The sequence below is a fragment of the Ipomoea nil genome, unplaced genomic scaffold (assembly GCF_001879475.1).
Source record: "Ipomoea nil cultivar Tokyo-kokei standard unplaced genomic scaffold, Asagao_1.1 scaffold1043, whole genome shotgun sequence".
Lineage (NCBI taxonomy): Eukaryota > Viridiplantae > Streptophyta > Magnoliopsida > Solanales > Convolvulaceae > Ipomoea > Ipomoea nil.
Window position 1 is genome coordinate 4090337 of NW_017617471.1, and position 23345 is coordinate 4113681.

Consider the following 23345-nt stretch of genomic DNA (forward strand, 5'->3'; position numbering starts at 1 on the left):
AGTACTACTGATTATATTACAATGTACTATCTATCTATGTATATTTTCTCAATTTATTGAAGCGCAACTCAATTTATTGAAGCGCAAAGAGTTAATGTCCTCACTGGAGTTTAAATCTGTGATTTTTTACTTGAGAGACCCACAGAGATTGCTAGTGAGCTTCAATCCTATGTTTAGTTATAATTTTTTATATTTGTTTTATTTACATTTAACTCATCTAACTTCTCAGAGCAAGGTTAATTGTGTTTTTTGGAAGAAGAAAGTGTAAATATACCTTGTGTTCAGATGGCATGTAGTGATTTCTTCTATATAGCAGATTATGAGATCAAGTTTCAATGGAGGCGTTGTTAATACTACAATGTACTTTAATGAAAACTAGGAAAAAATTGAGAAAACTTACCAAAATTCTCTTGGTGGTGCTCTATAATTTCTCTCCCTCTTTTCCACTTTGAGTTTGACTTTGTGTTCACCTTTTCAATGACAACTTCAATTTAACACTCAACAAAATTCTAATTTCACACTTCTGAGTATGTGAAGCTCCAAGAATAAAAAAGACAATAAGACGGGATCTTTGACGTTTAATTCATTCATTTGCAATATATATATATATATATATATATATAATAAAAGAATAAGGGTCAAATTGGCCACCAAACTTAAATTTTGCAATCACTCCACTCAACGCTTTAAATACCTTCAATTTCATCTAGTAGCCGGTTCCCAACCCTTCCGATTAATTGTTGACTTGGATGATTACATAGCAATATTTATTCTTTTCTTTTAATTTATATATATATATATATATATAATAGTACTGTATTTCCTTAATAAAAGACTACATAATACACATTTATATTGTTAATATCCATTGAAGTGTATCACAATGTATGACATAATTGTGTACAGACGACCCAGAGAAGAGGCAAAAAAGCCTAGAGATGGCATTATAAAACACCAAGAAACTCAACTACAGAGGCAGTTTGTGTTTACAAGAGCAATTGCCTACTTGCCTGATCATAATAAAGTCAGATTGCAAACAAGAGGATGGGGAAATTCAAAAATTGAAAACACCAGTCAGTATTCAGAATGTGTGCAACTATATATACTATACATTCTTCCTACCAAAATCTTTTCTATGCAAGACTACACAAGCTATAATAGGAGGCGCCACTCTCTACAGCAGGCCACCAGCTAGCTGCAAAGGATACCCGAGGGGAAAAAGAATTTATAGGGTCGAGATACATACGCGGGAGGGGAAACCCCCCAGTCCCCACTTGGTTCATGTTTCAATAAAGGCTACAAACCAACACAAGTAGCTAGGTGGGGAGAGTGGGGGTGTGAATAAAGATTATACGGGTAAGGAAGAAAGTGAAGGAAGAATGTTACAAGATAACGAACAAGAAAACACAACACAGAATGCGAAACTAGTACTAATCTATTCCCCTGCTAGCCTCAATTTCGATTTGATATTCTGGAGCTCCCATCACGTGCATAAGGTGCATTTCCCATTTGTTTTCAGAGTTGCATGAGCATTGAGCTCCCTTGACTGCTTTTAAATCAGAACGTGCCATGGTTTAATTGTATATTTTAACTGGCTTTTCAAAAGTGTGACGGTTCTGCAATCACAAAAAACGTGACAGTGAGAGGACTTGTAAAAATGCCATCTCTAGCTTTGTGCAAAGGATGCCTTTATCGGCATCCATGGCTTCATTAAATAATTTGCCAATGTTGATTTGAAGACAATTAGAACACTTGAAAGTAGAGCAGAGCATCTGATTGTGTATAAGTTTATAGTGCTCTGAGCGCAATATCTACATTGGGCAGAGAACCTACCAAACATAGAAGATATATAATCCAGGATCCATTACCTGACTAGCTGCATAAGCCCGCTTTGGAGTATTATCGGAGTGCTCGAGACCAAGGTACTGCTCCCATGCCCCATACACATCTCGTCTCTGGGAAAAGAAGGAAAAATGTCTTAGTTATTAGGTTCACGTGACAATAGGAAAATAAATAGACAGCAGCTAAACATGAAATACCAATTTTCAAATTTTGCTTAGTATATATTTAAAGTCGGGAGACAAAAAAAAAGATGTATATATATATATATATATATATATATATATATATATATATATATATATATATATGTAGAGTAGTAACCATGACCTGAAAACGGCTAGAAACAATATCAGAGTCCTGAAGATATTCTGGACGTCCCAGTGACAAGAATGCAAACTTCCACTGTCCATCCACAAAGAGCAATTAGAATCCAGATCAATGATAGTGTTTTAGAAGCCTAAACCGCAAACAACACTATTGTGCATCGTTGCTATCACAAAAATTTTATCTAGTACAGCATTGCCATTGGAAACTAATGCTGCAGAGATAGTAAATGCAACGGAAATATCAAACCTTGGAGAATTCTTCTTCAGGAACCTGCAATTTCTTTTGAATGCGGACTTTAATTTCTGCTAAAGTTTCACCTTCATGGATAACCAAAAAGAAGGGTTCCCCAAAGTTTTGAACTTGCTGTTGTGAAAAACAATGCAAATGGAAAATACATGTCAAATTTTGAATTGAAAAGTAATTACTTCTGAGCAGCAATGTAAAAAATAGTATATACTTACCAATTGATTCTGAGATGTCTCTTTGGTGAAATGGTAAACATGAATTAAACGATCATGAGGGCCAAGGTTTTTCTCTTCTTCTGGAATCTGTGAAAAGAAAAAATAAATGCAGTATTAATACAGCTAGATGTATTACATGGACATATTATAAACTGTATTGATCATTTATATTCTCACACAAACAGCTCACCTCCTCAGCCCGCAATGTCCAGTACTGATCATTTATATTCTCAATTTTTTCACTGTTTGGGAAGATCTGCAGTTTCACAAGTGAAATGTGAATTAGATTAAAAAGTCTAAAACTAACATTTCTGAATTCCCAGGCACCTTACCTTATATATCTTGTGATAGAAGACTTCAAGCAATCTTAGTTCAGCATTTGGATGAGACAACTCAACCTGTTTCAGCATACAAATACAGCATATGTGAATGTAGGAGAATATACTTCACTGAGGTTCTGAAAGTTTCTCCTCATTTTATTTTTTTTTTGGAAAAGGCAAAGGTGAGAGCAATAATGGAACAATGCTTTACTACTTCGATAAAAACGGAAAACAATACATGCATCCCAATGAGAAAAATCACTCTCAAGAAATATAGTGTAGTGAAACAAGAAAAGGGCACAAATCCAATTAATAACCAGAAAGATGGTGCTAGTAAAACAGAATAAAGTACGGGTACCTTTGTTTTTATTTCATTAAGCACGTCTCCAACAGTACTCTGTTTGGGCAACCTAACATTGATAATTACCACCTGACAACACATAAGATACAATAAGACACTACAGAAATGGTTAAGTTAAAAATTACCAATAAATCATTTTGGATTCACCTCATCCTTTGTGGCCTGATGAAATGCAACTTTCAGTGTCTTGAGACACTGCAGCTCTGGCAGAGGAATGTCAAGAACTTCATAATACAATATATCAGAAATCTGTCAAAGAAAGCAATGAATGGTTAGTGCACCTGCATAATTTTTTCCCTAGTAGCAATACCGAACTATCACGATTCATGCCCTCATTTCCTTCTCTTATAGTAAAATGCTGTCATTAGCTCAAATTGAACTCACCTGATTGTAGTGGATAAGCATGTCCACCAAATGATCAACAGAACGATATTTGATGGGATTAGGCTTGGGTTGCTGGGAATAGCAATTGTGAGGAGTAAGCCTAATCTTGGATGGATCATCCAATCCAAGGTGCTGAGCCACTCTATCCACAACATCATCATATGTGTGATTCTTTGCTCTGGAAATATGGCAATGCCAAAGATCAAGAAACATATCAAAAAGCAAATGAAATACATCACTGCGAATCTAAGCATAAAGATTCAATAAACTCACAGCTCCAAACAAAAATCATCCTCCTTGGGTCTTTCCAGAGTGCGAAAATGTACAATCTGCATACCAAAAAAGGAACATAAAATGAACTCAAAATTGGTCGCATCAACACCTTTACCATTGAAATGGATGTATATGTGCTCCTTAAGAAATTTTATTACTTTTTTTTGGAAACACAGATTTACAACCACTAGCAATGCTTGTGCATATACACTAAAGTGCCTCCGAGTTCCAAAAACAGCATGAATCATATTAGTTGAATACTTTTTTTAAGAAAGAAAATATATAGTGAAGATTCACAACTAGTTAATCAAATACCAAAAGTGAGGATTTACCTGGCGATTTTTAACATATTCTAAAAAAGCAGGGACATCTGAATATCTAATGTGCTCCTCAATTTCAGGGGTAGGCCGCTTTTGAAAGCATATAATATCACCATCTTCAATCTGTCCGAACTCAGAATTTAAAAAAATAAAAAATTAAAAAAAAAATTAAAAAAAAATCTAACATCAAAATTGAAAATTAACTTCAGGTTCAATATCCAATCAAGGGCAAAGGAAGACAAATGCATACCTGGCTGAAGCGAAATGAAGCCCTTTTGTCAAGGCGTTCACACATGACAGTAGGCTCAAATTTAATTTCCTATCCAAAAAAACAAAAAATAAATAAAGATATAAAAGTATTCATTCTGATGCTAAATGTATATTTAACAACAAATGCAGTGTAATAAAGTGATTATCATAACAACAAGAAGACAGATAGCAATAACACAAACCTCAAAAAGTTCAATTTCTTGATCAGGAGGAAATCCAGCCATCTCATTCAATTTCATTAATATTTCAATTGGTTTACCGGTACTCTTCACAAAAAGCCGACCAACGTACCTGGAAATACCATATATGTGTAGTGAAAAACCACCTTACTATAAGTAAATGACTAAGTTGTTATTCCTTTATGCAGAACAGCTTACCGAAACTCTTCTTTTTCAGGATCATAAAGCTTGAAGAAAAGAAGTATGTCTTCTTTACTTTTGTCAGGTGGAGGAATGGGACGTAGATCCTGAAATTTTTTTGAAATTGTAACAAATTGTATAAAACAATTAAAAAATAAAAAGAAAAGTGTTATGATGATCAAGGAAATTACCAATCCATACTCCACTTCCAAAAATAACTTAAGCTCAGCAGTATTGCTCTTGTTAGAGACTTCTCTCAACTGCCCAACCTGCACTTACAAAATGATGCATGAGTTAAAGAATTTGAGCAAACTAGATAGAAAGGATAAACAGTAATAGCAGTTTCATAGACATTTAATTCCTCTACAAGGACTTCCAATTCAACTATTGGAAAAACTAGTGAAGGTTGAAACACTAACAGAAACACATACCAGAATAGACAATATGCATGAATAACTAAAAGTATTAATAGAAGATAAACGACTAAAAAGTATATTTTAATACCTTAGACTAAGTTATTTGAAAATATAGAACTAGTTAAGAGCCAAATACAAAAAAAGCATGCATTGAGACATTTTGGCATATTTTAAGATAATACTACCTCATAACATAATTTTAAAAAAATGCAATGCAAAAAAAACAATATTAAGAGGAGAAAGCAAACTCACTGTTTGTAATTCCTCTTGTTGAGTCAATGGCCGATTGGGGCGATAAGTGTGATTTTGCCGCTTTGCCCAAATCCAAAACCGTTGAAACTGTACAGGTATACCCAACTCCTTGGCAACTTCCTCCTGCAACATCCATGATTAATAACTTAAAACACCAAAGCATAGACACATTGTACATACTTCACAGAACTTCCAAAAGTACAATCAGATCAGAAATTATGAATTTAGTACAAGAAACATAGAAATGACAAACCATAAATAATTTAATAAATAAAGCAAACCATACTTCCCCATGATTCATATCCAAATTGATATGTTAACTAGCACTGAGAAAAGAAATTTAATAATAGAGGGGGGAAAAGAAAGCAAAAAAAAAAAAAAGAAAAGAAAGCAAAAAAAAAAAAAAAAAAAAAAAAAAGATGGACTTGACATCATGTTAGCTCCTCGTTCACAACTTCTATACATTTTGGTACTTACGGAGTATAAGATTTGTAGCCACACTTACATAAATAAAGGGATATACAAGCACACAATTTTGATCACACTATTACAGTGGATGAAAAATATAAACATCATTGATTTTTCAACACATCAATTTGCCCTTCTCTTACAACATTAATCTCATGCAAAGATTTGCATCCAATTACTCAAATTTGTTTTCCATGGGAATTAGTTTTATTTTAAAATGCTCCAAACATGAAACGCAGAAGCCTTCAGTTACCATTCATCTTACAAACATAACTTGATGTCTGGGAGATATACTAAGTAAGAGAGTCAAGTCATCAATGGGGAAGAACAAACATGTTTATACTTTCAGACTACAAACTTAAAGAAAAAATCAACACCAATTTACTACAGTCAGGATTTAGCTAGAAAGCACTACTATCAAATGAAAAGTTGTTAGTTACAATTGTTAAACAGTTTTGGAAGTACCTTAAACAGGTTAAAAGGCATCTGTTTCTGAATACGGAAGCTATGAACTTTTTCATGATCAATTAGATCAAAATAGATCTCCTTACCGATCTGTTCTCTTAGATCCTCATCACGGGCAACCTACATGCAATACCAGTTTATGAGAAATGCCTTCTGAGAAACAGCAATTTTTTCAGGACATGTGTCAACTTTATATTAGAGAACCTTGATAATGGTATAAAGGTGGGCTTGTGCTTTATATCTTCTCTTATCCTCCTTCTCTTCTTGTTCTTTCTTCAACCTTATCTGGAAAAAGTTGAACAAACATTATTCATCAAGACAGAATAATTTCTTCTTCAAAGACAGGCAAACCAATCTGAAGAACCTACCCTAAGGTGCTCTGCAATATCCTTCTCATCAACATCACAGATTATCTTATCCTTGTCACTCTCACGTATATAAACAAGCATGTAAGCATTTGAGTATTTTGTAAATTTAAACGGAGTGTTGTTGAACCCAGGATTCGTCTGTGGTAACTATTTGACAACAAAAAGAATAAGTCAGATATCAAAATGAAATATAAAGCAACAGCCAGCAGGATATAAGTCTTTGGAGGATAAAATGGCAGGGTATTACCTCCTCCTCACCACCATACTGTTCCTCTAAAGCTCTCTTCAAATCTTCTTTGGTGACCCGTTCATCATCAAATTTGTACCTAACACACAATCAAATGGCAACATTGAAACGGATATAAATGATGATGATGATGATGATAAGCTTCAGAAATGAAACAGAAAACATATACTGATGAACAATTCATGAATATAAATATACCATTGATCAGATAGAGTAGGCCTGATGAAAGCATAGTAGTGTCCACCATGCACACCACCACTATGGACCAACACACTGTCAAGAAAAAGAAGACAAATGGTATTGAATCTCAACAATATATAACATTACCAATAACATAACAGAAAAATCTACATGCATCCAGAGACCCCCCCCAAAAAAAAGGCAAAATCACCTGTGAAGTGTATAGAGGTTGCGAACACTCCTATCAGCATCAGGAGACAAATATTTCCCATTCTCTCTATCAAGATCAAGCTCTAGAGGAAATTCATAGCGGTCATTTATCTGCATAAAGGCACAATCATTATAATGACCATAATTGCTCAATACTGAAAACATTACATAGAAACCATATATACAATAAGCCAAAGATTTACATCATGTTTCATAGTGGTATCTGAGAATTTTCACTCAAAACAGTATAGGTGGTAGTAGTGAAGTACTTGGGCATTAGGAATACGATATATGTGTCACCGTATAAGCATAAACTACCCAAAAAATCATAGAAAACCACTCAAGCAAAGAATGGAAGGCAAGGAATACAAGAGAGGCTATGCAAGTATGCAGTACACAAGATTCTAATATTGGTTGTGCACTACAATTCAACATATAGAACAGAGCAAGTAGCAAACAACACTCCAGGGCAGGACCAAAAAAAACAAAAAACAAAAAAGGGCAGCAACATTACTTCCAAACCAATCCCCCAATAGAACATATGAAAAGAAAACACAGTTTTTGTGAAGACCTATTACATCAAATTATCATGGACTGACCTAATATTCATGCATATGAAAAAGAAGTAGGTTAGACTACATATTTTTGCAGAAATAAAATGTACTACATGAAAAATATAGAATACAAGGCTACAAAGCATCAATGCTTGAAGGTTATATAAAATAAAACACTAGAAGGCTATACTAGCAACACCAACCAAGTTGTGGAAACAACTAACTGTGTTTCCTAATACTAACCTTAACCATAGTATCTCGCATAAAATCATATTCAAACCGCTTTAATTGAAGCTGTAAAACTGGAGGGAAGTCAATGAATAGTACACCCTTTTTAGCATCCTGAAATCCAGGAAATCATCAAAACTTGAAATGTAAACCAGGAGGAAATAGTCACTGCTAATCAATGAGCCGAAGAATTTGCAAAGGACTATATAGATGAGCAAAAAGTTCATTTCTGCATGAAAAAAGGTCAAGCACTCAACACAAACTTTTGCTGTTGAGCTCTGCATCATTAACATCTCCAAAAATGCTGCTGTTTACAGTAGAAACCATTTAGTTTATTAAGGCATATATTTGTATACACATTATCCATATTTTAGATAACCACAGTACAGGACTACAGGTAGGGTACAATGCCTAATAGAGGTCTCAAGTGCAACTATAAATCTGCATTTACTCCCCTATCAAGAAGATTTACAAGAGCACTTGGGAACTCTATTAGAAAGTGCACCATTCTTGAGCTTAAGTGTATCTTGCCACCCATTCATGTTTAAAATATTCGCCCAACAACACAGCTTAGCTCATACTAATAGATTAATAGCAAGTCGCAAAGTCTTACAGCTTCACAACAATCAGTATACATTAAGCCTACATAGTAATAGAGTGTTTTTCATTTTCCTACAATTTTCTAACTTTCCATTTTCTATTTTGAAAACTGGAAAAGGCATTCAAATTCAATTATTTTCTAATTTACAAAATATAAAGTAATGTGAAAGTTAGTTCAATCTTTCATAAAAGCAAATATATGAGTGGTCAAGGACCATGGTTTTAAGAAGTGATAGTGGTGGTGAGAGTAGGTAGGAGGGGGTGGGTGGATGGGTATAGGTAGGTGGCGGTGACGGGGTAGGTAGGTAAATAGTTGCGGGTGTAATAAACAATGATAATTATGGTGGTGGTCTAGTAAGGTAGAAACGGTGATGGTAATGGAAATAGTAGTAGTGATAGGTATGTGGAGTGGGTGATAAATATAGATGGGTTGAAATAGGCAGTGACCGTAATATAGTGATGGTAGGTGTTGGGAGCCACATTGGATAGTAGGTAGGTGGGAGTGGTGTGAGTAGTAAGTGGGGTAAGAAGGTGTGGTGGTTTTGATAGATGGTTATAATAGTGGTCATAAAGGAAGAAATACGTGCTTTCCATTTTTCCAGAAAATGGGAGGCTTGGGAGAATTGAGAATTTGCATGTTACTAAACAGGTCCTTAATGTTTCAAAAAGCTGGATAAACTATCAAAAGCTAAAAACCTACACTACCACCATTCCTAACCTGCAAACCATGTTCTTCAGCATGGTACTTGTTATCGCCCTCAAGTCGTTCAACTTCTACATATTTGTCAAAAGAAGCATAAACATCACGACAACCTTTGACATCAAGTTGAAGATCTGCAAAATTGAACATATCTATGGTTCAAACATCGGAATCAAAATCGCAAATGGAATCAAATACTTAATAATTGGAATTCATTTTAGTAAAAGTAGTCTCTTTGTTTGGTAGCAAACAAGAACCAGAATCTAATTAATTAATTACAAATGTAAATAAATAACTATATAAATATATATAATACATACATACATACATACATACATACATACATATATATATATATGTATGTATATATATTCACATTAAATGCATGGAGGATGACCTCTTTTTTTTCTTTTTTTCTTAATTCCTCATTTTCTATTCCATGTACAAAAGTAGATGGAAAGAGGATTTAGAGGAATGACTTTTATGATTACTAAATAAAAGATTTGAATCCAATAGTGTGGTAGCAGAAGTAGTCTAACAAACATAATTGGAATCAAATCCACTTGTAAGGTATAAAAGTTCCCAACCAAACGCCACCATAATAACAGTTCATAATTCAAATCAAAGATGAGCCAAATCTGGGAAACAAAAATCCATACCATAAAACGATTCTTTTCTGGTTGATTTGAAGTCCACATTTATGCACTCAATGTAGTTCATATGATGCCCTTCAAATAATTTTTGTATTGTCCCTTCCACAACTGTACCCTGGACCAGTAAAGCAATTACTAAAATATTAAACCATACAGATTTACAATTAGACCAGCATATTTAAGAAATGAAACAACAGCATGCCTTCATCTTATCTTCAAGTTTTTCACACAAGACTCTATTAAGTTCTTGCACATCATGCTGCATGAAAGAATCATAAGTGTCCCATCCAAATGATTTTGTCAATTCTTTTGTTGCTACACTAGTATCACTATACTGAAGTTTATAAAATAAACTCTGCAGAGCCAAAGGAATGCTTCCAGAGGGCATATCATTCTCTGTAGTTGGCATATGATAAACAGCCTGATAGATAACAATCACAACATAAGAATCATTCTGCTCCGAAATATCAGCAAGAAAAAGAAATGGAGATTGCTAAATAACAAGAAACATATTGTGACCTTCCGAAAGTAGGGAATATGGTAAAGAGTTTGGAGAAGAGAGTTCATGTAACAAGTTGCACCCTGGTTTTTAAGCCCAACATAACCAGTCTCCTTCTTTGAGTCATATGTCCAATAATCAATGACCTTCCGTACTGCAACATCAGCTTCAATCACAACTGTATCATTCACAATATATCCTTTGCTGGGGTCATAAAGCTCATTGAGAAGCATGAAAGATGTAAAACCCCAATCACTCTCTCTTTGGTTGAATTGGTGTTGTGTCTCTGCAAATTTCATTAAGAGAGGTCAAAATAACTAGAACAATAAATAGCATACTAATTTACAACTATATTCACAAGAAGGAGCAGAGAGAGATTCATTTTTCCTGCAAGAAGATTTAAATGCCCATGCCTACTAATCTTCCTTTAAAAAGTAAGATTCATTTAGACACAAAAGAGGTATCAAGATGGTGCATAGAGCTTAAAAACTCTACGTAGTTACACACTTTCAACTTAATTTAATAAATATACACACACAAACAAACACATATATTTCAGATTCCCAATCAATTATGAACATTGCATTGCTAATATACTCCATAACATGCTTAAGTGCCAACTTTTAGGGTGGAGAGGGGGGACTCTTCACCTCATAAGAGTACCAAAGCTTGAAATTTTCAGTATTAAAAACAAATGAGTCCATGGAAAGAAATATCTTATCAGAATTCCAATACAGGTTAGATGAACAGCCCTAGTCCTACATCTATTTTGGTTATCTGTGGTCATGTTTAGAATTTGAAAGAAAAATGAAATAATACTAAGAAAAAAAGTAGAGACCCCCTAAAAAAAATCAATATAATAACATCTAAGCTTATCAAGTAAAGATCACAGAAAACTTTGGAGTGTACAATTTTCTCTGCATCATTTACACATCATCAGAATACAATATCACATATGCAAAATAGAATTGAAGAATCTCCTCTAAGCATGTTAGTCAGGATATCAAGAGTAAGCAATTATCTTAAAGGGTATGAAGAAGGAACCAATCAAGTTACAGATATGAAAATTTTCTTGATTGTTTTTTGCCAGAGTAAACTTAAAATATCCAATGCATGACCTTCCCTCTCCCCCACATAATAATAATGACTGAAAGTAAAACCTTTAAACATGAAAATGGGGCAAGGATTTAAGGCATAAATGAGAGAAGTAGGTTCTTCCACAAAGAGGGATAAACAGTGACAAAAAAGGCAAAAATGTGGAGCACAAAACTTCTCCACACTAAAAAGATAGCATTAATTAAATTTTAAAAAATGAAAAGATAGGGTTGATTTTGTGATTTTATCCACTCTCATCCAACAATTTCTCACAAGCAGCAGCAGCATCATACTTTTTACATCAAACATGCATTACCTTTTAATAGTAGATTCAAGAACTTTCACTATCATGAACTCATAGAAACGAAGATCAACAAGTATGAATTTGTTCCTATCAGCAAGTGTGTTATGCAATCCTAGTTAATATGGTATCACAGATTCACAGTCCTATTGTGCCACCTGTTCTCTTATAAATGCACTGGTGAGATCAGATTTAATTAGTTTCACAAGCAGCAACCGGAATCACACTGTAGAAAAGTAATTACACAGACAGTTACAGTACACTAAATAATACAAAGACAGTTAGATTATGGGGAAAGGACAAAAAGAAAAAGTCACTACAGACAAAATGCCATAATAGCGGGCGGGCGGGGACACAGAGGAACAAAGGATGGAGTCACAGGGCCAAAATGGGGAGGCAAGAACCATCTCCCTCTGTGAGACCCACTTCTATACTACAACAACAACAACAACAACACACACACACACACACACAAAAAAAAAAAAAAAAAAAAAACAACAACAAAAAAGAGTAAATGCAAAACAAGGAATAAAAACAAACACATACTTGAGAACATGCGTATCCTAAGTAAAATAAGTACATAACACATAAATTAAATGAAAAATAAGCCTTATTTATATAGGCAAGCAGAACAGCACTTGGAGAATACCCTTTTTCACAGTATACTTGGAATTGATTTGATTCACAACAGCCAAGCTAAATTGTGCATATCTACTCCACCCATATGGCAGGGTAGCTGAATCTGCCACGTCCAAGTACATAGACAAGCACTCCACATTGTTTCCTTTAGGAAATATAAGCACCCGCCTGTCAGGACCAATGTCAGAAAAACCAACCCAAAACTCTATAGCATAACAAACAACCCAGAGAAAGTCATAGCCCCTTACCATTTGTAACTACCAACAACAAAAACCTCAGAATATAGCTTCTTCACATTCAACCTAGAGAAATTTTCAATGGTCCATGTAAAACGTGAAGCCTGTGGCTCATCCACGGCTTGACTTTCAGCTGCATTAGCATTCTCTGCTGGTGTCACTATAAATAAAAGAAACCAATAGAAAAATCCCAACAGAAAAATTAAAAACAAAAAATCAGAAAAATATAAACACATAAGTGACAGAGTGTATATATATGCTTTTCCAAGCTCAAAGTGTAAATTATGGAATCTTTACAGACCCATGTGTACAAGTGTCTATCTAGGCACAAAATTTTCAAACACTAAAAGAACAAACCTTCCATAGGCTGAGGACCTTCTACTAGAGGTTGGGGCCCTTCCACTAAATCAGAGTGTGGCACAAGCATCTCCTCTTCCTCCTGCTGTTGAAATTTTCAAAATAAACACAATTTAGTAAAGATCAAAACTTCAAGCAGACGCAGACAGTGTGATCCAGTAAACCCTAGACCTAACCCCCTATATCAAAACCCCACCTGCGGCACTGAATTCTAGAGAACACTAAATCCACATCAGGGACCGAACAACCAGCTCCCCTCCCCAAACCCTAGTCGATATGATCAACGCCCCCATTCCACTCACTGTGGATACACACCACGAGTAAGCATGTATACGTATCTTCCCCAAATGAGGCTAATTATCAATCTATGAACAAACACAGAGTATATAAATACGCAGAACGCAAATGAACGACAAATTGAAGTATTGGCGTGTAGAGGAGCGACTCACATCTAACGGTTGAGGATTCAACATGGTCATGGTTAGAGATAGATTGACCGTCCGATCAACAACTGAACGGGAAAGATAGGGAAAAGCTCTCCGGCGAGGAGATGGAGAAAAGAAAGAAGAGAATTGGGGGAGAGAGAAAGAGTAGGCTCTGGGTTTCTGAGTATTGATAGTTGGGTTTTCGATGGGGAAAGGGATATGTTTGGGATTAAGCAAATTGACGAGGGCAAATTAAGGGAAGGAAGAATAGTTGTAAGGGGAGGACAATTATCGTGCCCTTGTGAGCACCAACGGATTCACGGCAGCCAATGATGACTTGACACGTATGGATAGAGCCCCGGCGGCGGCCTGCGGACAGAGTATCCTGCCCGAAGTAGTATAGCAAATTACAATCATGTGGTGTTTAGTTCATTTACTTTTGAATAGTGTTTGAAATATCCATTGATACTTAATCAGATTAATTTGGTCTTACAAAAGAGAGATATTAATATATATCTAAAATTCTAATTACATCTACATCTACAATCTACATACCATTACATTACATTACAATTCTAATAAGAGCGAATAATATTATGCCCTTAACTAGAACAATAAAATGTCAATAGTATTATTTCTTAAAACGAATTGTTCATATTATTTTGATTTTAATATTTTTTAATGATTTTCCTTATTTGTCATCTATTATATTATTTTATTGTCTTAAATAACTTAAAGTCCGTTAGTATAAACTTTAGTAACTGAATATTTTGTTAACTATTTATTATTTTTAACTTACTCATTAATTTCAATAAGAAAAGTCCTAGGTTTGAACCACATCTCAATTAGAGTTGGCATAATTATTAAACATATACTACGAATATGTTAAAATGTATTAAAATATATATAATATAAAATTTAACATAAACTTTGGTCAAATAATTAGTCCAACTATAGCATTTAAATATTATAAATCATGAACTTTAAAAATCATTTAATTTTTATGCATTTAAAAAAAAAAAAAAAAAAACAAATTTAGGTTAAGTTTTTTTTTCCATTTAACTAATCTTATTTTGGTTATTTAGAAAACAAAACTTAATATTACAATTATACTTTTGCATTATTGGAATGATTTAGGTCGTTATGTATTAATATTTTTTCGTATATATTTTTTTAGAGAAAAAGGGTCAAATACACCCCTAAACATTACCCCAAAGGTTAATTAGGCCCCTAAATTTTAAAAAAGGTCAATTAAACCCTCAAACATATTAAATTGAGTCAATGAAACCCAAAAACCGGTAAATGACATGTTATTATAGGTCATTTCAATTCCGGCGACGAATTCCGGCCACCTGCAACAAATTCCGGCCACCGACGACAAATTCCGATCGTCTTCCACAGGAGAAGACGATCGGACGGCCGGAATTTATCGCCGGTGGCCGGAATTCGTCGCCGGAATTGAAATGACCTATAATAATAGGTCATTTACCGGTTTTTGGGTTTCGTTGACCCAATTTGACATGTTTGAGGCTTTAATTGACTTTTTTAAAGTTTAAGGGCCTAATTGACCTTTGGGGTAAAGTTTAGGGGTCTATTTGACCCTTTTCTCTATTTTTTATAATGGTACAATTGTACATTACTTTATAAATATTATACTATTATTTTTTTATCGAACAAAATTGTTCTTACATCATTGTCAAACATGCGCGACCTAACTACAACGTTGTTGATCATAAATACAATTACACATGAACTCTAAAATGATATGATCATTTTCCAAATAATTGACAATATTGACATCTCACTAGCTCAAATTGAACAAGTTTACATATCCGAATTTTATCAATGCATGAAAATTTCTAAATAAATTTGTAAATTAGTTTTTACTATATCATTATAACAATATCTATTGTAAATTTTTAACTATGTATTTTAAATTATTTATTAGCATCCTCTATTGACAGGAATTGTAACAATTGTCATTGACAAACTTTCAAAATAATTTGTCTCAACAACGAATGGAAATTATAATAATAAAATCAATGATTTCATTATTGTTGATGAAAAGTATATACGTCACTTTATTACTCTTAATAAATTAAATAATAGTAGCTACAACAAAAAATAAAACATATGCATTTAATTAATTTAGAATTAGATGCCTATAATGCATTTATTTTAAAAAAAATATTCATTATAAAAAATTGAAAATGAGATATAATTTCATTAGTTATATTATCTTTATTTTATACAAATTTAAAGATTCACTACTTTTTAATTTATTATATTCACTACATTGTCCATTGTCTTCTTTTTACATTATCTTGTAATTAAATATCAAAGTTATAATACAAAAATATGTTATAAATATTTATTTACCAAGTATTTTATATAAATATAATAAATATTAATATTTTGTTCAATACTTTCACATGATAACCTACGATACATATCTCCCGATGCATGAAACATGTAGAGGAAAAACTATTACTACCAAATATCAATAGGTCTTATAAAATAAAGAGTTCATAGTACAACTAATATCTCATCATATACACAACAAAGCAAATATAAAGCTTCCTACATCATAATCTCACTGCATGATGAGTCCCTCATGCTACCACCAATAACCCAATTGCACATGACACACTATTAATTTTTTTTTTTAAATGACATGTACTGAAGATGAAGGTAATGACAATGGTACCTAAAAGATAATTAAGAAGAATTAGAGAAATTTAAACCAAAAGTAGTATTTATTTAGATTATCGTTTTTAAACCAAGTATTTAGACTAACGTTATTACAAAGTTGCAAACATTTATTTTAGTGACAATTATAATTAATCTCTCATATATTATCTTGCATTTATATACTTTAAATTACCGATTTAAATAAACAATTTCAACATTTATTTACCCATGTATGAACATATCCTATATAATATTGCATTGATATACTTTGAAATAATTATTTAAAAATAATCATTGGGCATTATCCTATTCGCGCAAAGCGCGTAAAAAAACTAGTATAATATATAAACAATAATGTGCTTACAATTAAGCGAGGGGATTAGTCATTGTGTCCGACGATGGAAATCTTAGGTACACCCAAATAAAAATAATTCAATTGATTAATCCTGTCTTATAAAATATAGAGTTAATTCCAGCAATGGTTCCCCAACTATATTGATTTTCCAAAATTAGTTATTGACTTTTAATTTGGACACTTTACGTCTCTTGACTTTCAATTTTTTTCCAATTGAGGTCCTTTCGTCAAATTACGGTAAATTGGACTTCAAATGAAAGGGTAAAATAGTCATTTCATCTACCTAATGTATAATTCTTCGTATTTCTCCCTTGTATGCGCGACTTCGGACATCAGATTCACTTAATTGCTTAATTCCTAAATCCACTTGAAGAACAAAATTCCATTAGCGATTAAACAATTAAGTGAATCTGATGTCCAAAGTCACGTATACAAGGAAGAAATACGAAAAATTATACATTAAGCATATGAAATGACTATTTTACCATTTCATTTAAAGTCCACCTTACCGTAATCTTATGAAAGAACTTCAATTGAAAATAAATTGAAAGTCAAGGGACGTAAAGTGTCCAAATTAAAAGTCAGGATTAATTTTAAAAAATCAATATAGTCAGAGGATAATTGCTGGAATTACTAAAATATAGATTGTTTGAGAAAACTTACTAAAATATAGATATTAGTATAATAATATGTAAAAATTAATTCAACTGATTGAACTATTTTGTAAGAATTTTAAAATCAATTAATTCGTTGAATATAAAAATGTTTAATTAATCGGTAAATGATTACTTTTAGTTTCCAAATTTTTAAAACTTCAAATTTTAGTTATTTTGATATATGTTGGTAAACCACGACCGTTTTGTAGTGTTTCTAATTAATTTCATTTGACCCTTTTTTTTATTGTAGTTTTGATAAGTATTATCTACTCAAGATTTACATAATACTTATAATTTTAGCAATTTGTTAGATATATGCATGCAAGTTATGAATGAACTTTAAACGGTTGATATTAAACATATTTATTGAGAGTATAATATGGTAACTAACTTATTGACACACTTCTCCATTGACTAATCATGATAGAGGCATTGTCTAGTGACATGATGAACCCTGATTCAAATCATCATATTCTAGTTGAGGACGCGATTAGTTTTTCATAATATAGCATGGTCATGTATGAAAATATATGATGTATAGATTACCTAACACATTTAAACTAAAAAATATGTTAACATATTAATATTAATTTTAAAAACTAATTGTAATGCGTGTATTACGCGCGATTAAATTAATGCTCAACCTAACATGAAAACTAAATACGTAAATAATTAATCAATAATACAAATTATGTCCTAATAGTTCTCATATTCAAATAAATTAAACCTTCTTAATACGCTATTGATGGGTGAGTGAAATTTAACTTTTTTTTTTTAGTTAAAAATTACACTATTATAATAGACTTACTAATATTGTTGAAAAGTAATTAAAAAGCTATGCAATGAAATTATAGTGTATGAATTCATAAGTTTTCATTATGTATACAATTGGGACCTTAATTGATGTTATTTGAGAATTATTCATCTTGTAAACTCTCATTGATATTTTAAAATATTTTAAAAAAAAATCTACAAGATTTAATAGATAATGAAATTTTTGCATTTAAATTCTTAAGCATATAGAAATTTTGTATCATACATACTTGACATAGTAAATTCACAATAGCATTTGGGTATTTCAATGAAAAAATGTATAGAGTCTCGATCTCACCCCCACCCCTCGGAGCATTTAATGCATTTTATCGGCGGGGGGGGGGGGGGGGGGTCGGGGGGGTGGCCTTATGTCGGCATGTTCTATACATGGCACATGTGCATTTATTAGTCGTAACGATTTTGCCAAATATCTCATTTTATCGAATTATTTTGCATATATTAAACATGACTGGGATATCGTTACTGCGTGTCGATTCTGAATTGAACTATGATCAAGGGTTATATCAGTCCATTATGTTAGGAATAAGGGTGTAAGTCGGTTGGAGGTGACGAATTCTAATCGGATAAATTAGTCGCTCCTAATCGGTAAAGATTCATATACACCCGAAGTGATGCGTATAACCATATCAGTAGTACTTAAATTAAAATTGTGCTAAAACAAATAATGTAAGATTTAAGTAAAGACAATAAAATGTATTATTAGAACAATTAGTTAATTATAGCAAAGGTCCATTGTCTTTTGTGACAATTTTAAATTTAGTCAGATATTATCATTTTTTGTCATTTAACACTCTAAAGTTATCATATTTTTTATCATTTTGATCACTTTTCTGGTGAAATCCTATTTTATGGTATTTTCGGCTCTTCATTTTAATTTTTTTTTATAAATAGTATGTCTTTAAAATTAAAAATAACACACAATCCGCCATAGAGGGTGGTGTCGCGGAAAGTCTATATTAAAAAAAATCCTAGGTTTTTCGTATCACCCACATTCTCTACACTTGTACAAGTACAAGTGTAGCAGATTCTCTTTTACAAGTATAGTTGATGTGCTGTTATGTACTAGTGAACAAACTTTATTTAGAAATAAGTTAAATGAATTAGAAAATATACTCAAATATTCTCTAAAATAGAATGTGCTAACTTAAAAAAAAAAAAAAAAAAAAAAAAAAAAAAAAAAAAAAAAAAACCTCCAAATGAAGACCTACTCCCCACTATAAAACATATAAATGCATTAGCATTTTCTTTAAATAGCAACAAACAACAATGGAATTCAAACACAATATGATAGCTAAAATTTTTTGAACAAGTTTTGAACAAATTAGTATGTAGTTTTCACACATACATCATACACAACCAATCTTAAAACAAGTTTTGAACATCGGTTATTATGTATATAACTAAAATTTAACTATTTAGAATAATAATTAAACCATAACTTTGTCCGAACAATTTTAGGGTATCTATAGTTTAACATAACACTTTGCACATATGACTATATCAATGCATCTCACACTCAAGGTCATAGATGAAGATATATACTCCGTATTTTCCTCATTACCTCAATTCAATGAGTATCATAGCTTTGTTTAAATGTTGGATGAGGAGTAAAAACACAAATGGGGTTGATAATAATAATCATATAGTGTGTATGGGTGAATATATATTGTTGCAATCATTCGAGATATAACATGCAATTCATGACAACAGATTAATTAGTAATCACTAGCACATGAAATATATAAGAAACTAAGCAATAACAAGCGAATCAAGATTAATAGCAAATAATTAAGATAAAAATAACACAATATATAAACACTAAATTAACACAAACAATAGAACATAAACCCCAAGTCAATGATGATAATTGTCTAGATGCAATAAATTTATATGTTTGTGAAAAAACACACAACATAGGATTTGAGAGAATGCACACATGAATTTTAGTATAAAAGACACTCTTATGTAGAGCTATCAATATGAGTTAAACCTTCTAGACTAACCCGTCATGATCCACAACGAGAGCGGGATGGTATTTAATGATGTAAGCTAGCTTTTTATAGGCTCACCAAAGTGAAGGACTTCAAAAGATGCGGCGGAGAATCAACATTTCTACGACTGACTTAATAAATAGAGAAAATTTCAAATTTGGTCATACGACTATAGGGGCCTTGTTAATTTCAACACCTAACTTTCAAAAGTATCAATTCAGTACCTTGAGTATATAATTTTTCTCAATTTTGGTCATTCCGACCAATTTACCGGTCAAATTCGACTGGAAAAAATAATAGGCACAAAACTGAGGGGCAAATGAGTCTTTTCCTCCTCCTCCTCTCGGCTGCTTCATCTCGGCTTCATCTTCTCCTCCGCCGTCGCCGACCATGGCTGCTTTCTGGTTTCCCCCGCCGCCGGACCTCCGGTTTCCTCCTCTCGGAGCGGTGTTGGGTTTAGAATAACCGGAGAAGAGAAGCGTCGACCAAACGCACAGGCTTTCCGCCAGGGGGCATTGGAGACCTCACGAAGATGGCAGGCTGCGAGAGCTCGTTGCTAAGCACGGCCCGCAGAACTGGAACCTGATTGCTGAAAAGATTCCTAGGAGATCAGGTACGTAGATACGATGATTAATTAAGGAATCATATATAATTAGTTGGTTAAGTGTTTGTTGATTAAGTTAAGATTGGAAATGAAATGGAACAGGGAAGAGCTGCAGATTGAGGTGGTTCAACCAGCTGGACCCGAGGATAAACACGAAGGCGTTCACGGAGTAGGAAGAGGAGAGGCTACGGGCGGCGCACGACAGAGGAGAAGATGATCAGGGCGGTCGTGGTCGGCGACGGCGGAGGAGAAGATGAAGCCGAGATGAAGCAGCCGAGAGGAGGAGGAGGAAAAGACTCATTTGCCCCTCAGTTTTGTGCCTATTATTTTTTCCGGTCGAATTTGACCGGTAAATTGGTTGGAATGACCAAAATTGAGAAAAATTATATACTCAAGGTACTGAATTGATACTTTTGAAAGTTAGGTGTTGAAATTAACAAGGCCCCTATAGTCGTATGACCAAAATTGAAATTTTCTCTAATAAATATTACCCTTTAACTAATTGCGACCGACTTAATCAACCTTTCTAAAAAAGCTAACGTATAATATACATTAGCTAATTTGTTTATTGAAACTTTAATATCAATAATCATTTTATGACACACATGTCAGTTGTTGACCCACATTTATAACATTCCTATTGTGAGTTGTGACAATCTAAATAAGAACTAGGACGATGAATTGTTCTACTTTCATGATACATCAATTAAAGAATTATTCAACCCACAATAATAAGTATTAACAAAAAAAAAAAAACCTCATATTTCATATATTATTAGGGTGATAGATATGCTTTATGCAATGACTAACTTAAAATGTTTACCGAACTCACGTGGCTAAAAAATTCAAAATTTATTCAAAGAACATGCTAATGGATATTATACACCAACTAATAATAAGATACACATGCAAATCCCTCATACACATAAAAATCATAAGTTATGAATTATACCACTGCACTAATGTAACAATTGACAAATAAAGCACAACTAAAGCCCTTAAACAAACTATTCATACATAAATACATACTAAATGTAAACAAAGAAAAAATACGAGTATAAAACATTAACATTAACATCACAATAAAAGAGATACACTATACAAAGGAAAATATAATTTATATATTAAAAGGTAAATTGTTAAATCCAAATGTTAATTATTGATTACAAGTTTCAAAGGTATTTGAGTAATTAAATATATACATAATCTAATCTATAAATGTGTAAATGAAGGTAATAAAATGGCTAGGGTTCGATAAATGTTGGAACCAAAAAACTAAAGGCAAAATTGCACTGAAATATATATATATATATATATATATATATATATATATATATATATATATATAAACTATCATGCATGTTCAATCATATTCTTATTTTAGATAGTCCGCGTCAGGTTGTATTGACACATTTAAACAATTTTTAGTCAATAGTTTATAATTAAAAGTGAAAAGTGTTATTAATGATAGAGTCAAAATATGCTATTAAATAATAGTGTTGGCAATATAAGCATAACTCGCAAGGTTGGACCCATTTAACTGTATTTTATAGGTTAAATATACAATTGGGATGAATCATTCTATTTATAACTTGGCTGGTCGTATAAAATATGAGTGGTACTTGTATAACCCATGGGTTGCCCATTTTAATACAATTAAAAATTGAAGACTTAAAACTTGATGAATGCATAATATTAAAACTAATAATATTGTATTAAAAAGTTAGTAGCTCAGCTAATTTATGAACATCTAATAATTATAAGTCATGCACTGAGGGAATTAAAGAAAAGAAAAAATATAAAGATTAAAAATATATTTATTAAAATTGTGATCATTCACCGATTAAGGTCATGAGACATATTTACTCAGTGTACACCCTCGCACACTAATGATGGGTTTTATTGTTAAAAGAAGAAGAAGAAGGAAATATATAGGTAAATAACTAAGAGGGTTTATTAATTCAAGGCTTTTATAGAGTTTCAACGATTTTTTAAATGATAAATTTTAAATGACTTTCACATAATCTTTCTATATTTTTATAAAATATTTTAAACTTTTATAAATTTTGTATGAGTCTATAAAAATCAATCTAATAAACATTTATAATTTTTTAGAACTTATTCATATTAAAAAATATATATATAAAAAATGATTAAAAACCTAAATTGAATATACTTTTACAAATACTAGTATTTTCACCCGTGCGATGCACGGAATAGAATTGTTGTAATATATTAAGAATATTTAAATTGATATATAATTATTTAAGAGTTAATTTCACCAGAGGTCGTTTATCTTTCCTGACAATTCCAAATTTAATCCTACACTATAGTTATTAATTATTACAATTTATTCTATGTTATAACTTTTACGTTAATATTCTTACTATTATTATTAAAACTT

The 23345-nt window shown here is 32.4% G+C and overlaps 1 protein-coding gene across 2 annotated transcripts; it reads right to left on the reverse strand.

The window, feature by feature from the left end:
• Positions 1–919: 919 nt before the first annotated feature.
• On the reverse strand, positions 920–14039 carry LOC109181742 (ubiquitin carboxyl-terminal hydrolase 12-like). 2 transcript variants are annotated; one of them, XM_019331643.1, is made up of 32 exons: positions 13835–14038; positions 13386–13470; positions 13041–13188; positions 12803–12960; positions 10778–11043; positions 10461–10679; positions 10265–10373; positions 9624–9739; positions 8321–8419; positions 7525–7634; positions 7332–7406; positions 7134–7212; positions 6887–7033; positions 6723–6803; positions 6519–6638; positions 5586–5708; positions 5109–5186; positions 4936–5024; positions 4741–4849; positions 4539–4607; positions 4301–4411; positions 3969–4024; positions 3696–3873; positions 3459–3560; positions 3309–3380; positions 2963–3028; positions 2821–2886; positions 2631–2717; positions 2416–2532; positions 2170–2244; positions 1869–1955; positions 920–1616 (listed from the first exon to the last, which is right to left on the reverse strand). In XM_019331643.1, the coding sequence occupies exons 1-32, from the start codon at positions 13862–13864 to the stop codon at positions 1575–1577; spliced, it is 3369 nt and encodes a 1122-aa protein (XP_019187188.1). In that variant the 5' UTR covers positions 13865–14038; the 3' UTR covers positions 920–1574. The 2 variants fall into 2 exon arrangements, with proteins under 2 accessions (XP_019187188.1, XP_019187187.1); XM_019331642.1 differs by having other exon boundaries at positions 4936–5186; positions 13835–14039.
• Between the last annotated feature and the right edge of the window lie 9306 nt (positions 14040–23345).